The sequence below is a fragment of the Salmo trutta genome, chromosome 30 (genome assembly GCF_901001165.1).
Source record: "Salmo trutta chromosome 30, fSalTru1.1, whole genome shotgun sequence".
Lineage (NCBI taxonomy): Eukaryota > Metazoa > Chordata > Actinopteri > Salmoniformes > Salmonidae > Salmo > Salmo trutta.
The window spans coordinates 35,689,537-35,716,854 of NC_042986.1; the positions used below are offsets into that span (position 1 = coordinate 35,689,537).

Genomic DNA, 27,318 nt, shown 5'->3' on the forward strand with positions numbered 1-27,318 from the left:
TTTTTATTGAAGTAAGTTTTATTGCCATTTTGTTATTTTGAATAGGGCGAGTGGATTTTTAGCACAGAATCACAGTGGTATTAAGCATGAATCCCTTCATAAATTGTGAGGGACAAGGTTGATGGAACACTTGATGTCAACATAGGTTTACAGTCATCTCTTTATCACTATTCTATGTTATGAATGGAAGACTGATGTTAAATCTTACATGATACAGAGTACAATAACAGTTAGATGAAGTCAACAGTGTTACTATATCTTTTTCAAGACAGTATCCTTTGCCAAAGTACTCAGTGGATGATGAAATGCCGTTTTCTCAGGCTTGATTGTACCCTTCTTTCCATGCCTTTGTGTAGGACTTGTGAAAACAAAACTCAAAATGACATCCTGGAAAAAGAGAGGGGATGAGGAAGAGCGATAGCTGTGTAGGGGAGAGTTGTAGCCCCATTTGGACGACTATCTGTTCACTGTCAATCATACAGCAGATGCCATAAAAACTATTCAACTGTCAACTGTCGCAACAAGTGTTTCTTTACAGCTTTGCATAGTTGGTGAGCGTTAGTCTTTATCAGTTAATGATGGATATTCCAGTTTAATGTACTGTATACAATAATTACAGTACAACATATTTCATGGTAACCATGGTAATTGGTCTGTATAGTTTATGAAAATAAACAGAACATTTTAAAAGACAATGTAGATTTTAAAATAAACAAATCATATTCAACAATGGGAAATGAGTATTTTTTTCATATCCAATGTTTTTTTACCATTTTGTATGATATGGAATAGATCCACAAAGCTTTCATTATCAATTCAACATTTCCCCTTTGTGAGTCATACTTTGGATTAAAGATACTGTCAAGAACAATTTGGCAGAGCGCAAAAGATGACACCATACATATGATTTTGCTTATGTATATTTCATTTAGATTTTCTACATTTAATGACTACATTTAAATGTTTCACCTTTTGACCGACCCAGGCTGTAATCTAGGAGTATTATAAGGAAAGCCAATGTCAAAAAAGTTGTTAAAAAAGATTCCTAACTTAACATTTATGTTACCATAGCCTTGCTATAAAACTTGCCTTGTGTCCTCATCCTTACATTTGTCCATAGACCAACAGTATGAAAGGCGCATTTAGTTCTAGCACTACATTTAGGAGGGAATGTTTGTTCTGTCTCAAAGTTTCATAACCAAGAACCAAAACCACCATTTTTACCATGTGGTTTTCAATTTTGAAAGGTGGGAGTGCATTAGAATATTTTCTATATGCCAGGTTGAGTGTAGGAGGACCATGGCAGACAGTCAATAGGCATTTACAGAAAGAGAGTTTAGTTTCTTGTCAAATAGTTTCTGCCACAAAAGAGGAACTTTTAATCTTAATGATTTTTTTTTTTTTTTACAAATGAGAGCACACACACATACACATGAGAGCACACACACATAATTCTTAATCAAATGAATACTCCTGTGTTGTGTGGACCAAATTAGAAGGTCTTTCTGAGAAATATTAAAGTTTAACTGAGCTCTGGGTGGTCTGAGGGAAATACTGTAATTAAAAACACACAAATAATCTATTAGGCTACTTAACACTGGAGCACTTGATATTTGAAACCAAAAATCCCTTCTGTGTGTTATGAATCACACAAGCCTTTCAAGTAGTACTGCATCGCAGCATCTCAATGGCGCATGCTCTTCCCCTTAGAAATCTTCATCAAAATTACATACTGCATCAAACTTTTTTAAAATATAACACACAAGATATTCAATATATTTTTTTTATACTGTATGTATAAGCAAAATAAAAGCCTTCACAAAATAAAATCTCTGATTTATTTTACAATATGTAAAACAAAACAAAAATTGTTATTCTAACACGATTTAAAAAAAAGTGCTAGCGAGATATTTTACAATGTGCAAATGTAGTTTTTAGCATTGCATTATTTAATATATTTTACATTCTAATGATCTTTTCAATATCGAAATAAATCATATGTTATCCATATCATGGTAAATGGCAGAATTCCCATTTGGTTATCTTCAAGACTGTTCCTCAGAGGACCAGGTAAAAATATGGCTAGTCAGAGTTCACATATGGGCTCTAGATTTAAGACAAACAACATAAGGCAATGATCTACGTGTCCAGCTCCTGTACGGCTGCAACATTAATACTGTGTGTGTAATACTCAGAGTTAAACTCATGATATAACACCTTACAGTTAGTCACTCATCACCCTGTTCCAGTCAATGGCAAATGGCACAGCAGCTACTTGTTGTGGCAATGTTGTAGTTAGATCCAAATACTGTCCTCCTACATGCTGCAGAGATGTACTTGTCTTTGTAACAATAGGTTGGTTGAAATATGAGGTAAATCCTTATATCCTTACCACTTGGCCAAGTGATAATTTTGCAAGTTAATGCCACAGAGTTAAGTATTGGATTATTTGTTTTTAATGGCCTTTACGTGCAATATATCAGCCAGTCACCTTTTTTGAATTAGAGAAGAGTGATCTTAGATCATACAGAACAGTTCAATTTAGTGATTATTGTTGATCTGTAGACACACTTATCAATGACAATGTTTCAAGGCATCTAAACTGCTTCATGAGTAAGAGCTGCATTGTTTGCTTTCAAGATGTTCCCAAACATCAGACAGTTAAATCGGAAGACACAATATATATCAGACTGATCTAGGCAAATAAAAATAGATGGTGTATATGGCAACCAAAACCATTCTCTATCAATAACAAGAGAATGACAAGTATGCTCCATTTTGGCACTGAATCAATCTTTAGTTTATGTCTAAAGTTCTGAGGACTATTGTCGCCATGAAAGACACATTACACAAGCTCAATGATCAAAGATGGTCATTTTGACAGTTTGGCAACTATGTAACTTCAGGGGCCTAAAGAAGCCAGAATATTGAAGTCAATTGGGAAAAATGCTGTATTTTATATATCAACTCAGCCAAATCGACAAACTGTAGTGTATTATACAGTATATAATGTAATATCAATTGAACTAATGCTTTTGATTATATATTCATATCTCAAATCAAACTTTATTTGTCACATGCGCCGAATACAACAGGTGTAGTAGACCTTACCCCGAAATTCTGACTGTCAATGTGTAATACATATATTTTCATGTATCAAATTAGCCAAATAGATTTTTATGCAAGATTTCTTATAAAGGAGAACTACACCGGTTGATATACAAACCCTCCGTACCACATGATTGGTCTTGCAGTAATGTGTAATTTCAAGGAATTCCATATCAGTCTTAAAGATAGCCTGTAAAAATTCTGCCATACTGGGTGAGGTGGTGGGCTACACATTGGTAGACTATGGCTCTGGCCTGATGGAGTCACAGACAGGGAGGGTCAGTTTGGGTATCAGATCAACCCCCCCCAAAAAAAGACTACACGGCACCAGTTTATAGAATGGACCAATCAGGACATTGATTATCAACATCCCAGGTGAAGATTATCGACCGTCCAATAGACGGTTGTGAATTGATTTTGTATTGGTTCAGAGAACCGTCTGTGTACATTATCTGCATCCTCTAATTAATTGCACATAATTACCAGGTGAATCCTTTTTGATTGTGTCATTAACTCAAATGAATACATCAATTATTACATAAATTATCATGGTTAGGCCAAGATCCAGAATCATCTGGTCTTTAGAGTGTTGTCAAAGGCTTTCCTGTAGGCTATAGCCTACATACCACTTTCAAAGATGATAACCTTGTTGTCTTCTGTGCTGGCAGAGAGGGAGGCCAGGCTCTTGATGTCAGTATCAGGCGCCATGTATTCAAGGTGATGGGGACCCCATTGTGGTTTGGTCAGCTTCTCCCAACGCTGAAGGAGGAGAAAACATGCTCCTTTAAGACATGGAGACCCCATAGTAATCAAACTGCTGTATTACTCATTCTGATGGGTGAGAATGAAATAAACAAGCTATATTAAAAGAGTGCATGCTGTCAATGTCAACTGAGGTTTCCACGTTCCCATTTTCCCTTCATTATTTACACTTTCGTATGTTATGCATTTTATTTTTCTCATGGCTTATACAGTAAACTCCTTTCCACTCTCCCTTACTCGATGCTAAGTCTTTACCATTATTTGCATCATCTAATAGAAATATTAATGTGACCAACGTTTCAAAAAGACCATTCAACTGTGTTGAGTGTTCCACAGGTTTTGTGAGGGCATGTGTGTTAAGTGCCTTGCTCAAGGGCACGATAGATTTTTCACCTCACCTTCACCTCGGTTATTCAAACCAGCGACCTTTCGGTTACTGGCCCAACGCTCTAACTGCTAGGCTAGCTGCTACCCATGTTGGTAAGTAGCACAGTATGATATTGATACTGACCTCCTTGAAGGTTCCCGTGGCCCTGCAAAGCTTGTACAGCACGCTGACAGGGATACAGAGCATGGACATCAGAGCCATACACCAACCAATCACCTCGCCCCACCATGGGTACACATACGTATTGTTGTAGGTAAGAGGCTTGTAGTTGAACAGGTGAAATAGGAAGATACCCTGTGGAAGGACAAAGAAAACATGATTATTTTACCAGGCAGGTCAATTAGGCACAAATGTACAATGACAGGCTATGTCGTCATGACTACAGGTGTGTGTACAGTAGTGTGTTGGTGTCTGGAGAAGTGGGTATTCTCCCAAATGGCCTGAAGGAAAGCTGCCCTGTGTGAAAAATTCTATGAGAAACGGTGAACACTCTGAATGACCTAAAATGATCAATCCCATATTGGTCTTTCACAGTCAAGCCAACCCAAGCTGTACTATGTAAGTAGGCTAATAGTAGGCCTACTATTGAAACTGATGAATGAGCCTGTCAACTAAGTCAGGTTTTCGCTCTCCATCACATTTTTTTGGTAGAAAATCTAAATTGGATGTTCTAAGTCCATAACAATGCTGGAGAACACTTTGGAGGTCTGGGAAAAATCTAAGTAGTTTAGATTTTTTGGTGTAGTTACCCTTTAATTCTAGTATGCATGCACCTAGCACTGTTGTTTGGTTAGTGGTGTTTTTGTAACACACATGAGATGGATTTTGCAAAACAAATGGCAACTGGATTGATGCAAATAATCATGATATTATTCTGACAGGTAGGCATAGACTACTTTGTAGTTAACATTTAATAGAGAAGGTTTTTGGGAAAGCCTTTCCATCTAGCAGATGTTCCTTAATTATTTGGAACCTGCATGTTTTACTTCATATTATGAGTCATGTCTTACTTTGCTTCAAAGTAGCCTATAGCTAAAATACCACCATATAAATGTGGAGGTATTATTTAACAAAGACTTCCTCATATGCTTTCTCCTGTTCTATTGGTTTTCTTTCAACTGTATTTCATTGTCTAGCAGCCAAAGGCATTCTTCTAATCAAATAGCAACCTATGATAGTTGTTGCATCTTTAGATCTCCCCTCTTTCTAAATTTCTAACCCATACTTCCATCTCTGTCCATGAAATTGCCCGCATGTGCTATGTGTATTTTAGAACTGTATATTCCCGCAAATTGCATTTTTGGAACATTTGCCCGAAGGCCTACCGCCGTGTGCACATTGCTGTGTCTAAAATGTGAAGAAATAATACTTGATCAACATTTTAAGCTAGACATTCTGATCTGTTCCACCAGCCTTATTAATTGATACGGCGTATACCTCCACTACACCATTTTGATATTGAGTGTACACAATACCCACTGAAAAATAAGTAGGTATACGGCGTATACTTGCATACGCCCTCCACTACACCACTGTGTGTGTATAGTATTGTACATCACTTACCATGCAAACGCATGGAGTAATAAACGACCAGCACCACTTCATCCAAGGAAAAGGCCGGTAACCAATCATACGAGCAATGTCATCCATGAACCTGTCAGCACCTGTACACAGAGAATGGCACAGTTAGAGACTCGAGCTGTCTAAGAATGGATGACAAGCACAACTACAAATACTGGTATACGGTATGTACCATGTGTATCCTGTACATACGACTAATACAACTTGAAGCTACTCTTTGTAGGACGGTAATACATAAATTGTCACAAAAGTTAATGTTTCTTACCGTAGACCCAGCTGACAACTATGCATTCCCAGAATGCTTGCCATAACAGGGTCATACCGCTGGCAGAGTAATAATCAAAAAGCTGGAAGACATACATCCCTCCCTGTTGGCACACATGAGAAATAATGAATAATCATTCATCATTTGTGATTACCATCTGATATGGATGTTACACAGTATGGAATCAGCACCCATCAAACGGCGGTGGCTTACCTGTGTAACCATGGAGAGATCTATAATAAAGCACATTAAACAGCAGATTGCCACAGAGATTTCACGCTTATAGCGCATGTAATACTTTCCAGGAAAGAGATCTAGAATCCCAGTTACAAAACCTTCCACTCCAACAAACTGTGGATAGAAGAGAAGAAAACACAAATATAATTGTACTCAGTAAGCTTCCCACTGGGCACAGACAGTTCAACGTCTAGTTTTGATTTACATTTGTTTGAGTTGTCAACTGATGTGAATTCAATGTGAAATAAATAAAAACATGTCACCATGTCATTAGATTTAGGTACAAAGTTAGGTGAAAAATAATAGGAAATGCTCTTTGATGTCACGTTGATGACTTTTTACAAATCCAATGAGTTTTCCACATTGATTCAATGCCGTCTCATTGATTTGTTGGGGGGTTGAAAAGAGGTAGAAACACTGTTGATACAACCAGTTTTTGCCCAGTGGAATGAGAGTAATCTGGTCCCGATACTTTAAGTTTATGACAAATGGCAACCATTTAAGTGTTGTGTCCAGTAGTGTAAAGTTGCTCCTACCTGACTGTCAAGACCCAGTACGAGCAGCATAAAGAAGAAGAGAGCAGCCCAGACCGGGGGCATTGGCATCAGAGTCACAGCTTTAGGATACGCAATAAAGGCCAAGCCAGGACCTGTAGAAGAGAAGTAGGGATGAGAGACTCAACCCTACAGCTCAGACTAAGCCCTTAACACAGACACACTCTACACACATACGTACAGTACTGCAAAGAGGGAGAAGGAGATAGAGAGATAGAAAGAGAGAAAGAGAGGCACCTGAGTGAGGTGCTATTGTGCAAAAGCTGGATGTGACAATGTTGGCTGCCTTTTTGTCTCCTGTTTGATTCTATTGTTGTGTTGTGGTGCATTCCGTCAACGCAACACTAGTGTGGCTTTAGTTGTTAAATGCGTCATTGCAGTAGCTAGATATAATGATCATTTCAGTGTCTAACAACAATGTGCATTGTATAACGTCATGCTTTCTAGCTTTTTTTTGTATATTGTTAGTGAGGTATTTTCAAAAGAATCAATGATGCTCATGCCTTATGATGCTCAAACAAACGTTTTATTAATGCATATGAATAAGTAGGTGTTATAGTAACATTAATTTAAGCCAGGTGAGCGTCACACGGCTAAATGTGCTGACAACGGTAAATACTTGGTAGTGTAGAGTCAACCAAGTTTAAATAGCAGATTTAAACTTGTGTAGCCTTAACTATGGTAGTAAAAGTAAAACAGTTGCACTACCTATAAAAACGCATTTATAATAGCGACCTCACAAACTTAAGGTCATGGTACATATTTGCATTATAAAGAGATTTCCGCTGTACTTGGTTGTAACCATCATTTAGATTGTAGTTTATAGACACACTGCACTGAAGTAGCAAAGAGAGAGGTGGTCAATATTTGCTTATAGTTACAACTGCTTCAACTATACAAATTTCATTAGATAAATTTGAATTTTAGTTGTGTCATTATAAATAGGTCCATGTTTTCATTGAAGATGAGAGGGATGGAACAGGTGAAGATGTATGACACTGTACTTTCACCACCAGAACTAGTCCTGGTATAGTAACCACTGCAAGGTTCATACACAAAAAAATAAGAAAATAACTTGAAAACACATATGTTTTGCAAATTGCTCTCGATATGTTTGCAGATTATGGGGCTATGGCTATGGGGCTGCTGCCTGGGGTAGAGAATTTGTCAGGTGTCTTGTGTGTACACACAGTTATCGAATAAGTTAGTTCTACCGTTAATGTTTTTATTGTGTTTGGGTTTAGTAAAGATAGATTTGGGAATTTGGGTCTACGCTTGGAAAATGTTGTCATGTCACTAGTTTGATTTCTCTAGCCCTGTCCTCTGCTGCGATCGGTAAATGCAGTCATTGGTTCTGATTTTGACTAGGCTGGATTAAGGTGTAAATGCTGTCATTAGATAACAGATGTTTACCTTCAACAGTAGTCAGCTCCAGGACCCCTCTTGAAAGCGAGATGTGCACATCTCAAGAGGCAAAGTTCCTGGTTAAATAATCCTTAAATTAATACTTAAAAAATCGAAAATATATATATATAGAGATATAGATCAATGAACTGATGTCAATCACAAGTCATATAGAATGGGACTGAGGAAAATAAACCGAAACCCTGTTAAAAGGATAAGAAGATTCATGAGGAAGGGGAGTTTTTCTCTTTCGTTCGTACCAACTTGCAAAAAAAACAGGAGTCTAACGCTGAACCAAAATCAGGGCCTAGCTCCATTAATGTACCTTCTCACAAAATCACACTCCTATTGACCCTCTCACAGACAGTCCTGCACACACATAAACAAACGCTCAAACACACACTCGTAAACACACACTCGTAAACACACACTCGTACACACACACTCGTACATACACACACTCGTACATACACACACTCGTACATACACACACACGTACACACGTACATACACACACACACACGCACGCACGCACGCACACACACACACACACACACACACACACACACACACACACACACACACACACACACACACACACACACACACACACACACACACACACACACACACACGTACACACAGTAACTGCACTCATGTGTAGTACCAGTATAGTAAATATTGAGTGACAGAAAGCTATTTGTACAGTTGAAATGAGAGGGGTAACTAGGGCTAAACAAGGCCTATCAGTTTCATCACCACCTCTCTCCTTCTGCGTGTGGGCAGGCAGTAACAGATGGACTTTAACTCAATATTGGTTTCACTGTAAATAGCAGTGCTTAGTAAATTGCCTCCTACAAAATCCTGCTCAACTGTGCTACTGCAACACAGTAACACTGTCTGTCCAAAGTCCCCTGTCGGTCTACTATGTTAACAGAATCATGCTGGGGGATGGTAGAGGAATAATACTATTTAAGTTCACCAAGGGTGTCCTTAGGACAAAACATTTTTAAAAGTATTGCAGATTTCAAAATGTAGCTATCATCGTCACTGTCCCATTGAATGTTTTTAATAGATATTTTACAGATACAGCTTAAGATATCTAATAAAATAAAATATATGTCATATAAATTATAGACATAATACTTCTAAGACCACCCTTGTTGTACTTCCAGTTAAATCCCGGTCCAGTGGTGTCTTTACAGATGACTACTGCCAAAACAATGTATTTGAATTGGTCAACTTTAGCCTAGTATGATGAGATGAAACTAAGGGCCTGGTTTCTATCCGTATCGTGGAAGTATCACATTAAGATCCGCGGTAACAGCTTGATTGAAATTTAAAGGCAATGTTCCCCGCGTTCATGGAGATTCCATTTACTGTAAACGACTCAATCAGAAATGACCTTTACATTTCAACGCAGATCTTCCGTGATACTTCCTCGAAGGATTAAATCCAGCCCTAAGATGTATAGGGCTAAACTTCCTGCTGTACTTGAGTTTGATCGTCTCTTTGATGAGATGGTCCAGTAATTGAAAATCTCATGCATGGTTTGGTTGGTGAGGAGACAGGTATGCACTGCACTAATTGGGGAACGTGAAGAGTGACTCAAATTGACTGGTTTATTTGTTGTGTTCATTCCTTAACAGCATGGCTATGGGCATAGCTGACTACACTTCTACATGGGGTTCCACATCATAATAGTGCAAATGTATTTCTGAATAAATATAGTGAATATTTAAACTTACAGGGTAAAATATTAGAAATATAATTCAGTATGCTATTAGTAAAGAACATTTTGTGATATGTAGAGATGGATTTCATAGATGATAAGTCCAGGATGATTCAATCCAGTGCGTTTCCAACTATGTATCTATAACTACTGTCATGAAGCGAATAACATGTGCAGATAGTAATGAACTGCACACGTCTACTTCCCTACTATTCTCAGTAAGTCAATACTAAATTAAAATAATGATTAAGAGAGAGAGAGCTAAGACACTGAATGAAAATGGACAAACTATTAACTGATTTGGCAAACTAATGTGATTATTTTTGGAAGTTACATGCAAGAGCACTGATGTGAAAGCAAGCGATATGTCAGAGTCGTGCCACACACAGACGCTATCTTCTCCAGTAAACCTATAAATAACTGAATGGATAGAATTAGTTGTGAATGTCATATGCTTTGAAAGTCTATGAATACAAATAATGATCAGTTATGTGTGACAGTTGTTTGGTAATTACACATCTCTTGTTAATTCACACACCAAAAAAAATGTAATTCTTACAACAATTTAGATGTTATGGACAAATACATGGCCACTGCCAATGTCTCAATCTCTCCTCACTGCATCCCCCTCACTGTCAAACACTCATACAGATCATGTATTCCAACACGTACAAACACAGACAAATCATCCACATCACTGTCTTTCATACTCTATACCAAGAGATCTCAGAATATTCTCTCTTGAATCACACAGAATTCACATACACAAATACACAAACACACACACTCACTCATACACAAACACACACACACACGAAAACATACTGTTCATTCCCACACACACACACACACACACACACACACACACACACACACACGCACACACACACACACACACACACACACACACACTCGTACACACACATACTGACACACACACACACACACACACACACACACACACACACACACACACACACACACACACACACACACACACACACACTCTCTCCATCAGAGAAACTTAATTCTATAATACTGATTTCCTTGTGAATCAATACAGTTGACTCCAGTAAGAAAACATTTGGTTGAGGTACAAGTTACATACAGTTCATGTAAATACATTTTTACATTTTGAATTTCTCAAATGCTGACAGACTCAATTCAAACATGCATTTCAATCATTTCTTGATAGTTGGTATATTTCTATATCATTACTGACACATTAAACAACAATATTTCATCTTCACATTTCTGTAAACAAGTGACTTGCTACACCCACTATCCTTACACACTGTACAGCAAGTTTCCATTTCATTTCTATATTGAAAGTTCATCATATTAATAATGCACTGCCAAAAGTGCAGCACAAGCATAAAATAAGGATTCAGCTTTGAGGACCGGAATCGGTCTAAATTATTGAAGAGGTACGGCTGTCTTCCTCAGTACTAGAGGGGCTGCCAATTTGAAGGTAAAACAATGACATCAAGACTTTCAATGAACAGTTTCATGCATTCCTAACAAGGAGGACCAAAGCCTTCAGTAATATTCTCCTGTTAGTACCATGGTAGGTTTTGAGATGCCAGAATATAAGACAGCCTCTGTAGTGTGAGTGTGTTCTGCATACCTGTTTCAGCCACTTGGGAGATGTCCACTCCCTGCTCGTTTGCCATGAAGCCTAGAATGGCGAACACCACAAAGCCAGCAAAGAAACTGGTGCCACTGTTGATTAGAGCTAGCATGAAGGCATCCCTGGACAGAAATAAAAACAAAAACAAAGGGAGAAATAATCACAAAAAACAAGTCAGAATCATACAGGAGACAGGAAGTGCAACAAGAGGCCAAGGTGAGACCATTCAGCTGTCATATCACTTACTTGTAGCAGTCATTGTTGAATCTGTTGTAGCTGCCTAGGGCAGTGAGAGCTCCAAGCCCAATAGCATAAGAGAAGAAGATTTGTGTGCCAGCATCAATCCACACCTGCCAGACAGGAACAATAATGAAAACTGATCAGTTTAATCTGCATCACAGCACCAGAGTTAACTGATTTGAATAATCAATCAGTTAGGACTGTGGACAGATGGGTGGATGATAGGTCGCACCTGCGCCTCGCCAAGCTTGGACCAGTCAGGCTTGATGTAGTACATGATTCCATCGTAGGCACCAGGAAGAGTCACCCCTCTCACCAGGAGGATGATCAGGACGACGTAGGGGAACGTGGCAGTAAAATACACAATCTGCAGCGAAACAGAGAGACCAGTGTCATTATTCTAAATCCATATGATATTTCGGTTACAGATGTAGGACCTTAATTTGACCAGTTTCTCACAGCAATGAAATAATCCTGCAGCAACTGGACATTTTTGTATTATTGTGTGGAAATGTGAATCATTTTTGTAGGGGTTGTAGGGTTCGATACAAGTCCAAAATTCTGAAGAGGAAATTACTAAATTTAGATGCCTTTTTAAAACTAGAATCCATTACACGTTTGCATTTCCTGCTGTACAGGAAATGTCCTGCAACAACAGGGTGATCTAATTAAGATCCTACACCTGTAGATGTCACATTATGAGAAGACTTGCAGAGTGGTGCAGTCGGAGACCTAAAATGATTGGATGTCATTTCAGCTTACTGTAGTTTCATTGACATGCATAGTGTGAGGAGCTGTGCTGTAGATAACTACAGTTTGGCTGATCATTCACATTTCAGACTGCAGAACTACCTTTGTCAAAGGTGTCTTACACAAGGGGATTGCAGTCACAGTGACATGCTGGGTACTTTTCATATGAGCAATGGGAATATAATTTATTGCATTCCTGCCAACCTAGCACCCGTACAAGATAGAGCTAAGTGGAAGTCTTTATCTAATCAGGTGAACGTTTCAAACACTGAACTTTGACCTAGTGACATACGAACCACTGTATTATAAAGAGATTTTCAACAAAGCTGTTAGATTTCAAAGCCAATTGTTTTTGTGACTTGGCGGCCCAGGCACACCTTCAGGCATGACTACCTACTCTCCGCAGCCCAGTCTACTTGACCTAAATACACAGCTAATGTAGGACACCCATTCTCGACCAAACCCTTATTCATATAACAAACCCATTTTGTATAATCATTACTCAAGCACTTATCTTTGATTAGCAACCTTAATAGGCCCTTACCTGAAAACTTGTAACATTAACTAGAGAAAACGTCTATACATTGTTGTGGATGTATGGCTAATTGTCATTAATTAATTACATCACTAAGCCTATCCCTTAAAAAATAAAAATACAAATCTATCAAAATTCCCTCTTGCTAAAATGTGAGCAGCTCTGACCTAATGATCTCTTAAAGATAAACTGTAAGTACAGGTGGAGCAATGAGGAATCCATTTTAATATCATAAAAATATAAAAACAATCAAATGTTAATTAATGAACACTAGAGGTTGAACTCATTATCTGGACAGAAAGTGCTGCTACATATGCAGTGATCTAGAAATCCTGATAGAGATCCATATAAAATGGACCAGCGCTGGAGATAAACACTGATATCATTTAAAGAGGCTTGGATGTGATCCCACCTCAACAAGCAGAAAACATGGCTGTTGGAATATTCGCACAGGGCCCCAGTCACGTCGCACTGCAGTCAACCTACCAACTGCCCACCAATCAGAACGCACCATGTGACAGGGACACTTTGTGATATGTCATAGCCACACCCCCTGTCCTCTTGATGTTGCTATAGCAACACTGCCTCATCATTGCCTTGCTGTCACACAGCAGTAGAGGGTGGCACTATGTGAATCACACAAGGTTAGGAAAAAGTCACAATGCCTTCTCATTCACTCATGACTGAGAGTCCATTACGATAGCCAGAACTAAATTAGAAACCTATCTGGCTATAGCTACAAATCTATCTCCTCTTTCTCTCTGGGAGAACTGTATATCTATACATTTTAACCCCCTTTCACATCTATTTGTTACTTTTCTCAGTAACCTTTCTTGCTGTTTTAATATCATTCCAGACTATGTTTGATACCACACAGCAAGATCCTTCCACTGCAGCTGCATTAGCCACTGAGTTGTTCTAACGCAGGTATCCAATCAGAGACCAGTGCAGTGACCTGAGCTGATGCAAAGCAATCAGTCTGCCACGGCCGGAGGATAGTCTGTTACATAACAGTTAGCTATAGGAGATACCTAAGGACCAGAGTGAGTCACGTGTTCACTGCAGTCACCATCGTGGTGCTCATATAACTAATAAGATAACGATGAGCTTTTCAGAGCCTGAAATGTGTATTAGTTACCTTGCCTGTGGACTTCACCCCCTTCCACACACAAAAGTACACCATCACCCAGACCGCTGCCAGGCACAGCAACAGCTCCCAGTTGATGGATCCTGGGTAGTCCAGCCCTTGTGAGATGTTCAGCACCTTGTTCCTGTAGGGAGAGTAGGGGGGCATGGAATAAAACTATATGAAAACGACATGCTTTGTCTAAGTTACAGGATAGAAAATGAACGGCACGATGCTCTACTCCTGTAACAAAAGTCTGACCTTTGTCCCCAATAAAAGCTATGTCGTTCAGTAACACCATTTGGCTTTTGCTGCCTACAGCCATGACAAAGGCACTTATGTCCCTGCACATGCCATAAGGGAGAGTGGGAACAAACACTCTGGCAGTCATGGACAACAGGGATCACATGAGAACATAAAACGTGACGACCTCGATGACCATCAAAGAGAACTATGATGAGGACTAGATGAACAGAGAGGGATGAAGAACTGGGCAGAGGACAAATGACATTCCAAATCAGAACACTGACCAGTTGTGTCACACTGCTCTTTAAAAGCAGAGCATTCAAAGGCCACTAATTTCTTATTTGACCTTTATTTAACCAGGTAGGTTAGTTGAGAACAAGTTCTCAGAGCAGCTCACAGATCACTGCACCTGTACACAGCCCATCTGTAAATAGCCAATCCAACTACCTCATCCCCATACTGTTATTTATTTTATTTATTTTGCTCCTTTGCACCCAAGTATCTCTACTTGCACATTCATCTTCTGCACATCTATCACTCCAGTGTTTAATTGCTATATTGTAATTATTTCGCCACTATGGCCTATTTATTGCCTTACCTCCCTTATCCTACCTCATTTGCACACACTGTATATAGACTTTTTCTACTGTATTATTGACTGTATGTTTGTTTATTCCATGTGTAACTCTGTGTTGTTGTTTGGGTCGCACTGCTTTGCTTTATCTTGGCCAGGTCGCAGTTGTAAATGAGCTGGTGCTTAAAGTTAGTGAGGGAGATATGAGTCTCCAGCTTCAGTGATTTTTGCAGTTCGTTCCAGTCATTGGCAGCAGAGAACTGGAAGGAAAGGTGGCCAAAGGAGGAATTGGCTTTGGGGGTGACCAGTGAAATATACCTGCTGGAGCACGTGCTATGGGTGGGTGCTGCTATGGTGACCAGTGAGCTGAGATAAGGTGGGGCTTTACCTAGCAGAGACTTATAGATGACCTGGCGCCAGTGGGTTTGGCGATGAATATGAAGCGAGGGCCAGCCAACGAGAGCATACAGGTCGCAGTGGTGGATAGTATATGGGGCTTTGGTGACAAAATGGATGGCACTGTGATAGACTGCATCCAATTTGCTGAGTAGAGTGTTGGAGGCTATTTTGTAAATGACATCACCGAAGTCAAGGATCGGTAGGATAGTCAGTTTTACGAGGGTATGTTTGGCAGCATGAATGAAGGATGCTTTGTTGCGAAATAGGAAGCCGATTCTAGATTTAATTTTGGATTGGAGATGCTTAATGTGAGTCTGGAAGGAGAGTTTACAGTCTAACCAGACACCTAGGTATTTATAGTTGTCCAGAGTAGTGCGGGCAGGTGGGGGCAGCAATCGGTTGAAGAGCATGCATTTAGTTTTACTTGCGTTTTAAGAGCAGTTGGAGGCCACGGAAGGAGAGTTGTATGGCATTGAAACTCGTCTGGAGGTTAGTTAACATAGTGTCCAAAGAAGGGCCAGAAGTATACAGAATGGTGTCGTCTGCGAAGAGGTGGATCAGAGAATCACCAGCAGCAAGAGCGACATCATTGATGTATACAGAGTAAAGAGTCGGCCCGAGAATTGAACCGTGGCACCCCCATAAAGACTGCCAGAGGTCCGGACAACAGGCCCTCCGAACTCTGAACTCTGTCTGAGAAGTAGTTGGTGAACCAGGTGAGGCAGTCATTTGAGAAACCAAGGCTGTTGAGCCTGCCGATAAGAATGTAGTGATAGACAGAGTCAAAAGCCTTGGCCAGGTCGATGAATATGGCTGCACAGTATTGTCTCTTATCGATGGCGGTTATAATATCGTTTAGGACCTTGAGTGTGGCTGAGGTGCACCCATGACCAGCTCTGAAACCAGATTGCATAGCGGAGAAGGTACGGTGGGATTCGAAATTGTCAGTGATCTGTTTGTTAACTTGGCTTTCGAAGACCTTAGAAAGGCAGGGTAGGATAGATATAGGTCTGTAGCAGTTTGGGTCGAGAGTGTCTCCCCCTTTGAAGAGGGGGATGACCGCGACAGCTTTCCAATCTTTGGGGATCTCAGACGATACGAAAGAGAGTTTGAAGAGGCTAGTAATAGGGGTTGCAACAATTTTGGTGGATAATTTTTCATGCTGTGGACCAATTACTAAAATCCCTTTTCTAAGTGACGACTTGCAAAATATTTCAAATAATTAACTGTGACTGACAAATAACAATGTATTATTATTAGAACTTTCGGCACAGATGTCAGTTCAACGTCTAGTTTTGATATAATAGTGTGCTTTTCCATTGGGATAGAGGAAGTAAAGAACTTACTCCCAGAATTCAATAATGGGAGAACGCCCATCTGCCAGCTCCTCACATGTCATGTTGCCATAGGTAGTGTTGCCAATGGTGCCATTCAGGCAGTCTTCATGGTGAAAGATCTCGATGCAGCTGGGCGTGTTCCAGGGGTTGTCACAGGTGGACCAGGGCAGGGTAGCGTTGAAGGACTTGATGAAATAGTAGAAGGCCCAGGCCAGGACCATGATGTAGTAGGTGTTACAGAAGAAAACTATCACCATGGAGGCATACCCCAGTCCTGGAGGAATACGGAGCGATTCAACAGTTTAGTGTTCAGCACTGAAGAGACAAACAGAACTTACTTATAAGATAATGTCAATTTTTGTGAGAAACATTGTAACAGCCTTGATTTTTATGTAACAAAGGTGTATCAATTCTTAGAATAAAACGATAGAGGAATACATAGTAAATAGGCCACAGTTGTGAATGTCTGCAAACTGCTTTTCTATTTGAAAGGATCAGTTAAAAGACTTGACAAATGGCTGTACAAATGTTTCAGAGCAGCCACACAAACTGCTGAGAGAGCAACATGTTCAGTACCTTTAAATAGAGGTGCGATGTTCCACACGTTGATGCTGCCAGCCTTCATAAACTGTCCCAATGCAATCTCCAGGAAGAATATAGGAATTCCTCCAACAACCCCAATAATGAGGTAGGGAATCAGAAACACTCCTGTGGGGGACAAACAGACAGGTGTTCAATGGAACAGTAGAGTAATGCACTCCTTAGGTCACTATGGGGGACGTATGAGCTGCACAATGCATTAGGATACCCATTATTAACCCCCCCTCTTATGTTCCCTAAAGAAAACATCACTCTGCGACATCAAATGGTAACAAGGATGCAACATAAAACCTTCTACCTTCTAGTCTATGCAGCTATAGTTGGTGTTCTCATTACATTTTAATAGCTTTAAACTTATTCTTAAAGAGGTAAAGCAAGCCCCACAACTTTACATCATGTAAAGTTACCATCTAGTTACATTTTAATGGCCTTATATAACTGGGTGTGAGCAGGGAGTGCATATTTCAGTCTCATCCACTAATTGGCACAGAAGGGGAGTCCATTTTATCGGTGAAAACACGCTCACCTCACCCCTCCTACGTCTGCCTACACTTCAGTATGTTAAAATGTGACTGTGATGCTGTTTGCTGCATTGGCTTGCATCAAACAGGGTCTAGGAGCACGGCAAACCATCAACAGTAATAACACCATGGCTGACTGATTCCAAATGAACATCAGCAGGGGTAGCAGGGCTTAAGACTGACTGGGGGACTGGAGCAAGGAAGGAGGTGGGAGGGGTGGTGGGAGGAGAGGGAGGGAGGAGTGGTGGGAGGAGAGGGAGGGAGGAGAGGGAGGGAGGAGTGGTGGGAGGAGAGGTGGGAGGAGTGGTGGGAGGAGAGGGAGGGAGGGAGGAGTGGTGGGAGGAGAGGGAGGGAGGAGTGGTGGGAGGAGAGGGAGTGAGGAGTGGTGGGAGGAGAGGGAGGGAGGGGTGGTGGGAGGAGAGGGAGGGAGGAGTGGTGGGAGGAGAGGGAGGGAGGAGTAGTGGGAGGAGAGGGAGGGAGGAGTGGTGGGAGGAGAGGGAGGGAGGAGTGGTGGGAGGAGAGGGAGGGAGGGGAGGGAGGGAGGAGTGGTGGGAGGAGAGGGAGGGAGGAGTGGTGGGAGGAGAGGGAGGGAGGAGTGGTGGGAGGAGAGGGAGGGAGGGGAGGGAGGGAGGAGTGGTGGGAGGAGAGGGAGGGAGGGGAGGGAGGGAGGAGTGGTGGGAGGGACAGGGGGCTTTGCAGTGGTAGTCAGCTCCTGCTTCAGCCTATAACGCAGATTATCCATTGAACAATGTGCTGCACTGAATGAAGCTGAGATGACGTCACCTTCAGCCCAGAGGTCTCCTGATAGGCTGACATCGAGCGCCGGGGAGGGCCATGGGCTGCGTTATAAAAAGCACCACCCGTTGTGTAACGTAGGCTCTGCAGGCTAGTGGAAACCAATTCCTCCCTAACAGAAAAGAGACATGGATGCGCAGAAGCGAAGGCTCTCCTTTGTGAAGAGGATGGGGTTGACAAACCAATCTGAATTAGCAATGGGGACTCTCAGCATGTAAACCAGCCTGAGAACACAATCACAATCCCTTCATACAGTTCAACACATATCTAGGGTGTGACTGAAAATAACACATAATAGCACCTCTATTAAAGGAAAAACGTGTGAACAGCAATTTCTACAGGGTGTGATTCAGGGCTAAAGCGGTTTCTTTAAGAGGAGACTGGTGACATTACTACTGTATTGAAGCCGCCTGACAAACTCAGTAAGATTGGGAAACTGCACGCACTAAACACCACTGACCTGAAAGAAAGATTCCAGCATCAGAGGGAAGAATAGCTGCCTCTCTCTCTCTCTCTCTCTCTCTCTCTCTCTCTCTCTCTCTCTCTCTCTCTCTCTCTCTCTCTCTCAAGCATCTATAAAATGTGTAGTCATGTGGGCTTTGTGAGGGCTGATGTAAATGGCTGTTCATTTGCAAACAAAGCATTTGCTATAGAAGCAGCGGCAGTGATTATGTATGAGAGTGTACACACACCCACCCCCACACACACAAAACACACAACAGTCGCAGAGACAGACACAGGACCGACTCAGTGACGGCATGCCGGTGAGTCAGACAGACGCTGCCTATGGCGCAGAAGGGGAAGGAGCTACGTAGTGTGTCGTGACTCCAGTCAGAGCTAGCAGAGCCACTGAGGCATTCCAGCCTGTCAGGAGAGAGGAACCTGACTGGGACTCTGCTCAGCCTCTTAATTAAACAGTTAGCTAGCAGATAGAGAGAGTGTAGTGAAGTGGGGGAGGAGAGGATAGGGGAGGAGGAGGGTGAGAGAGGGAGAGAAAGAGAGGAGCTATCCGTCCACAAGATGCTACTCCCCCAGTTAATGGCATCTCCCACTGAGGTAATGCTGTTACCACTGGTGAACATGCTAGTTCTGTGATTATGGTGAACATGGTCCTGCCTGGCTGGGAGATGCAATAACCTCACCATATAGTGATTATGTAGGATAATTACTGACATTGTAATTCTCCTTTCAATAAATGGCCATCTTTAAAGTAACAAAAAATGCTAATGAATTACAAAACTTCTACGTGTTTTCAAACAAAACGCTATATTTGGTATACTTAACTTTTGGGGAGGTTATTCATAGTAACCTGAGGAAGGCCCACATTTAAACTGAAACATTGAGTCACACAAATAGAGAACCAATTCAGGTACATATGGCATGTGCTAAGCTTTCTAATCTTGATTAAGTAAGTGTCGGGAGCAGCTCTGAACGCTAAGTATTGACAGGCCTTTGAATCCCTTTTTCTGGTTAGTTGAGTGAACTAACAGGAGCAGCTAATGCAACATTTAGCAGTACAACTGAGGTTGGTTAGACCAGGTGTATTCTCTTGTGGACAGACTACATACATCTGACCAAATTACGCTCGATTTCTGTTCTGGGTTAACCAAGATTAGAGCAGCAGATGCATCATTTTGTCAGGTGATCCCTGGGCCCTGTCTATAACAAGCTTCAAAACACTGACAAAGCTCCAATGGGACATGTGTGGACTTGGATTTGACTTACTGTTCTAGTGTACATGACAATATATAAATACTCCCCTACACCTATGGTTGCAAAATTCCAGGAACTGGTTGGAGGATGCTGGATTTCCTGCTTATTCCTTCCTGAGTCCGGGAGTCCTACAACTGGGATTTCAGGAAACCAGGAAATGTATTGAAAGTACCCAGAATTTTGCAACCCTACATACACCCTCCCCCCTAACATACACATGGAAATGGTATCTTCCATGCACAGATGCAATCTCTTGTATGGTCCTGCGAAATTACTCCTGAAGCAACAACAACAAAAAATTGCAAATTGTATTGATTTGTAAATGACAATGTGCTATGCTGTCAAAATCACACAACAATTGTCATTCATCTTTTATTTTGTAAAACGTATCTTTCCCTACAACTGAGTGCCCTACTTTACATGTTGCTCGTGAAGCCTGATTTTCAACTCTCAAGAGAGCCAGGAAGCTTGGACAGATCACCCTTTGGTCATCTCCATGTAAGTGGATATGTTGTTTACAATGAGATTACGGCACAAGAGATTGGCACACCTCTTTAAAGCACAGTAGGTTGTTGCCAGACGTGCTTGTTCATCCAAAAAAAGAAATAACTGCAGTGTCCTAAATTCGGGAATAGAAAAGATTAGCTTACATTTCAAACATGACGGTGCATTTATGTTGACCCATCCCCTTCATTCATGTGCTTCGTTCAAGCAGAGATACCATGTATGTTACTTCAAAAAAAATAAAAAATGTATGAAATGTATGCATTCACTACTGTAAGTCGCTCTGGATAAGAGCGTCTGCTAAATGACTAAAATGTAAAAATTATAATGACTACACACGCCACACTGCAAAGATCACCACAAAACCTAAATTGTGTCCCAATATTCTCTCCTTTTCTCCCAAAGTGTGCACTTGTTCCCTTCCCCTCATGGATTTGAAAGGTAATGACTGGTATATAGAAACTCCCTCTCTGGCCCATGCCTACACCAATCCAATGCTTTTACATTTGTAGGGAACAAGTACACAGTGCACACCATAGAAAGGAGAGATTATTGGAAGGCAACCATATTGAACATGAATTCTCTCTGCTGCACTACACCAGAATAAACATCATTCAGAAAAGCTGTGCAGGATGTAATGGCCTTATCTAAACGCCAGGTCAGAGAGCACACAGACATTTGCCCGAACACATTCCTAACCTGAGGTGACATCATGTGGTATAGTGTTACATATATCCCCAGAGCATTGAGCTGACCTAACTGTGGGTTATAGCCTAGCATTCCCTGCCTGAGGCTCAGCCATATCCCACACAACACTGCCCCGGACCGCACCATGCCACACCGAACAACACCAAACCACACCCCACCACACCAGCTCCCAGTCAGAGAAAGGAGATTAAAAGATTAACAGACACTCTTCATAATCGCCCGTCCACGTGGGGTGAGGAGATGATGTCACTCAGGGCAAAGGGCCAGCGTACTGTAACCCTGCGGTCTGCGCATCACACCCGTTCAGATGCTGGACTCACTTGCAAAAGGCAAGCCAAGATGATGGTTGATAGTGTGACGTACACTGATTAGACACTGTGCCAAAGAGCATTATTCTGCTAAAAACTAATTGCTGGATAACTGAAGCTGTGAGAAAATAAACTTTACAGATTGCTGTGTAAAAAGATAAATTCATAAACATAAATTCAACGTTATGTATTCTTTGACAAAAGAGGGCAAATGACTAAGTGTTTTACTTAGACCCAACTGGAAGCCCAATATGTCTGACAATCCCTTTACGGTTTTGATTCAAAAGAAGGCCTAAAAACAACACAAAGACATACTCAGTCTGCCTGACACCGTGCATGACTTTATCTGATGACCCAAATATGAAAAATATGCTTCTGACAATATTCACTGCAGTGTAATGCCAAAGGGCCTTATTGGTGGGTAACATGGCTTAAATGCTCGGGTCCTTTGCTCTGATGAGAACACGGAGTCCGCTGCACGGCTGCAGACACACTGCCAAGGACAATCAGAGAGCTCACTGCAGAGCTTGTAAATCTACAGGCTGTAAGGCTGCTGTCTGACTGGGTGCTACCTGCTGCTGCTGCTGCTGCTGCTGCTGCTGAGGAGGCCAGGCTACGCAGTACAGTACTGCCCTGGCTAGAGAGAAGGCAACCCCATCACAGGAGAACCCTAAAACCACACAGCTCCCAGACAAACTCTCAGAGAAGAGAGCACCTGTGCTGCGTGCTATGAACCCATATACTGAACATATGTTCATGGATGTGACAATAGGATAGTTGCCGATATGGTAGTTGATAGATATGCCTTCTCTCTATTTGAAAGGAGTACAAAGAATGGTGAACATTGTAAAATGTATGATGTTGATAGGCAACTGTACTTTGAGTAGACTGTCTATGTCGTTATATTGCTTTGATAGTATAGACAAGTCAGATTCTAAGACTTCATAAAAATTGCCATCAATACAGACTACAATGTACAGAGACACCAATCATAGAATGTTTAACAATACTTCCTGACAGGGAAAGAAGATACTTGCACTTGGCAAATACATTTATGTGTGTATTATAACAAGTCAAAATATGCAAATATAAAGATTGTGACAAGAATGTCCTCGCGAAGACAGCAGATGATTTGCCATGGCAAGTAATCCACCTGTCATGTTACAACTGATGGGAATAGGAAAGAGATTTAAAGAGACTTAAACCCAAGTATCACTTGAATGAGGGATACCATCAAATTAGAAAATGAAATTCATCCAATGTACCTGGGCATTAAAGGTAGCCTACTGACACAGTGCATTGTTGTAGTTGAGGGATGGCAGAGATGTCACCTCATTAGATCTAGTCCGCTGCAACTTGGTTCTGTCTGTGTGAACAAGACCTTTTCAACTTGGCCAGCTTGATTTGATTTGGCCAAACCCTGCAGGGGTCTCCAAGGAAATATACACAAATCCAGAGACACACACTGAGTCTGGCAACCTGAACTAGGAGAACATCTCCATGTTGCCTTGGAGCTCCTAGTTGGGGGTAAAACAAGTATTTTTTAAGAGGAGAATTTAAGGGATCACCCAACGCTCGCTCCTGCCTCTTTGACATCTCTCTTTTCACTCACTGTCAGGTCACAACTGAAGCTCTTGTTTCTTTACAGAATTGATGTTTTCTCTTACACTTCCCACCAGCTGGTCGCCATGCCCTTTCCTTGCCCACCACCGGTAAGGTCAACCGGAACCGCCTCAGAGATATCCTTTAACCAAATAGTTGGATGGATACATAGAAACATTATCCAGATGACGTTGCTCATGGATCCCAAGTGTAATAATAACCCCAAGCAGAGCCCTAATACAATTTTTAGCCTGGGGGATTCAGAGGAATTTCATTCTTCACTCAATTTTTTTACCCTAAACACCAACCAAATATTTGTGTAGCATATAGTCAGTATTTATTCAGGTTCACCTCTCTGGTTCCATTTTTTATACTAAATATATATTGTCACTCTGGAGATCCTGAGTTATCTGGAAGCCGAAGCTCCATACTTTCATTGACAGACAGTGATGAATTCCACCTTGTTTTTCATAAAATCCCTCCATATCGATCACTGTCTAGATACTCTACTAAAAAAAGACAGTGCATGGTTATGTAGTTTCGTTCAAATAGCCACTTATTTAAAAAACCCAAAATACCCATTTTCAGTGAGACAGCATCACTTATTCAGTGAGACAAATCCTTCATTCATTAAGTACATTTTATCTGCTATCCAGATGATTGAGGGCACATGGAGACAGCTATTTCACTGAGGCAGACACACTGCATCTCTCTTTGATCACACACACTCATATTTTAGACAGACCTCATCATTATACTATTGTAGCGATGTTTAGCGAACGCCCTCATCTCGAACCCAGGTCTCCCAGACCATAAGCAGACCTGTTAACCACTGCCCAATAAGGATGATCTATTTTGGGGGGTGGATCGTAACAAGCCTTCCCAGGCAAAGTTTGTTACACTATCCTCACTGTTCAGGAGAGCGTGTCCCCACGCTTCACTATACCAAGTCCCTCACCTGTCCACACCTCTCCAATGGCCCCCAAGGCACAATCCCACCACAGACACCAATGTTGCGAAATTTGCAAACAGGAACAGTGTAAAGGCCCTTCCCGGTCTCAAACCTGGGTCTCCCAGCCTGTAGGCAGACCCGCTAAGGGTGTCAAAACAGGCCTATCTAGGAAAAGTTTATGAAGGACTTGCCAGTAGAGTGTATCACAACATTTTGTCAATAAATGCAATTTCAATCTAATGAAACTACAAGAGGATCCAATTGTTTGTTCCACTGAGTTTATAGATCCAACCTGGTCTCAGATGTTAAGCTGGTAATAGTATTGCTTTTTGTCCATTTCAATGGACAGGTGTGCAAGCTGTGTTCACGATCTAGTCTACACACAGGTTTCTATTGACAGCAGTAAGTCATGTTTTAATGTAGTGTTTATTACACAAACTAAATTCTGTTTTGATGTGGGAACAAAAATGTAATTTCCATGTTGTTTCACAGCCAATCTATCCAAGCACTGTGCATGTTGAATGTATAATCTCTTTACATTTAGACTATTCTCATCTGTAAATGGATAAATCAGTTTAATTACACTTGTTAAATTATTATTATTATTATAATATATATATATTTACATATGGCAATCAATTTTACACAAATGATAATACAGTGGCAAAGTGAGTTCTGTTCTGACATTCTCCAGCAACATGATGTGTTTACAAATGCTACACAGGACTGACTCACCCACATCCACCCCCCTCACACAGCGTCATACGCAGGCCCATATGTGAGGTATGACCTGACGCTCTGATCAAGGGTAGAGAACGGTGTGCACTGTGCGCTAATCTTCACGATGAACAGCCAGTAGAATAGATAGATAGCCTGAACTGGCGTTAAAATATAGAAAGGTGGGCACTGTAAGCGATATTGTCTCTCTATAATACCGTTTCTGATATGTGGACTAAAATAAGAATGTGAGCTGCTGCTATATGAGATGTCTGCAGTGTCCTCACAGGAGCTGATCATATGATTATTGCTTTGGATGCTGTGACGTCTATACAATCCCTCTCATAGACATCTCAAGGCAACATGCTTTTTGCTCAGCCACATTTTCAATTGTTTTAGGGAATTTTTATTATGGGACAGGAGAGCCATCAGCCACTATAGGGATTTCATCAGAATAGTATTTTGTGTTTAGCTTTTTACTGATTTACTTGGGCTACTGGTTAACTTACCTCCACCATTTTTGTAGCATAGGTAAGGGAAGCGCCAGACGTTTCCCAGCCCAACAGCGAAGCCGACGCAGGACATGATAAAATCCATCTGTCTGGTCCATTGCTCTCGTTCGGGATACCCTGGCACCGGCTTCTCCACTGACGACATCGTGCCAGGTGTGGCTCCGCATCCTGCCCCGTCAGTTCCACCAATGAGGCTTCCGTTCACGCCAGCTTGGTGCCCGTTTCCGTTCGGAATGAGGTGACCCTTTTTCTCCTCCCCGAGGACCACGTTCACAGCACAGCAGTCAGTTTCGAATGCAGGTTTCTCCATGCCAATTACGCTCTTGTAAACAATGCACCCTCAATTTCCCACTAACACCGAGGAGGAAACCAGTGGAAAGATCGTGACGATTCAGGACAATAAATACAGCGTTCTTAAGCTTTTATTCGTTCGGGTCGATTTCCCTGGACCCCAAGATGGTCCTTTGTTCTTCTTCTGGCAATCCTATGGGAATAGGATCTGATTTTTTCCCCCTTTTTAATTTAAGGGTATGATAAGTCACTTGAATAGTTATAATTTGTATCTCTATTATCGTATAGCAATGTCAAACGCGCAACGATGAGACGGTGATCAGAATTAAATGTTTATTACATTTGAGGTGTATAAAAATAAAGGACACTTGCCCCCAAAGAAAAACACCGAATTTGAGAGCACCTTCAAAAACAATCTACGAAACACTTGAATGTGAGTCTGAAGAATCGCATGGGAACGTATCTCTCAAAGAGGAGACGGGTGTCGAGGCGAAAAACTCAGCGGGCCTTTGCGCGCGCTCGATGACGAATGTAACGGAATTACATTCGTGGTTTTGTCTTTAGATTCCGCGGCTAGATCATCCTGCTCCTTGGCTTCCTTCGCTTCGGAAAAATACTGACAATATGATAGGTCTATCGCGGTTATCCTTAGCTGCTCTCTCCTGGTGCAATGTATGACAATTAACTGAGCCTGCAGCCGCGCGCAGCTTTAAAAGGGTTGGTGCGGAGGCGATGGTGCTGAGGCGCACGTCACTTGGATTTCATCCCTCCCCCATCCTTAAGGACACAGTTGCCTTATCACTTGTACTAGCTCTGTTGCAACGAATATCAGGAAATTATTAAGATGTGCATTCAACATTGTCTAGCCTACGAGGGCGATAATTTATGTCATATTTGCAGGTGCACTGAAATTGTGTGCCTGCCAAAAGCACAGAATAGAGAACTGGGACATACATGCTGTTCAAGGGCATGAAATCCTTTAGGCAACCCGAGTGTCATTACACATGCATTGGGAAAGAATTAGGATATTTCGCACTATGATGAATGATGAACAAGCTCTAACTTTAGTTCTGTCAAAGCTTCAGTTAGTATTAGCTTATAGCCTAAAAATAGAATGTTTGACAGAACTGAAGGTAGAGATTGTTCATCATTCAACATTACTGTAAGAAAGATATTTGACCCAGAATCCCAGTGCATGGGAGTCAGATAAAATGGAGGCTGTATCCA

At 41.3% G+C, this 27,318-nt stretch overlaps 1 protein-coding gene across 1 annotated transcript; it reads right to left on the minus strand.

Annotated features, from left to right (window-relative positions):
* On the minus strand, positions 1–26,791 carry slc6a8 (solute carrier family 6 member 8). Its single transcript, XM_029723975.1, has 13 exons — positions 25,798–26,791; positions 17,445–17,576; positions 16,878–17,142; positions 14,325–14,457; positions 12,134–12,268; positions 11,908–12,011; positions 11,659–11,783; positions 6,878–6,990; positions 6,318–6,455; positions 6,105–6,207; positions 5,822–5,922; positions 4,382–4,552; positions 1–3,867 (listed from the first exon to the last, which is right to left on the minus strand). Exons 1-13 carry the CDS (start codon positions 26,108–26,110, stop codon positions 3,727–3,729), a joined length of 1,974 nt encoding a protein of 657 aa, XP_029579835.1. The 5' UTR covers positions 26,111–26,791; the 3' UTR covers positions 1–3,726.
* Positions 26,792–27,318: the final 527 nt, after the last annotated feature.

Excerpts from the sequence above, each read along its gene's own strand:
- slc6a8 (XM_029723975.1), bottom strand. The coding sequence starts at position 26,110 with ATGGAGAAACCTGCATTCGAAACTGACTGCTGTGCTGTGAACGTGGTC. Across the intron at positions 17,577-25,797 it reads ATGCTACAAAAATGGTGGAG|GAGTGTTTCTGATTCCCTAC; the intron begins GTAAGTTAACCA and ends TGTCCCCCACAG. Across the intron at positions 14,458-16,877 it reads CCCATTATTGAATTCTGGGA|GAACAAGGTGCTGAACATCT; the intron begins GTAAGTTCTTTA and ends CTCTCCCTACAG.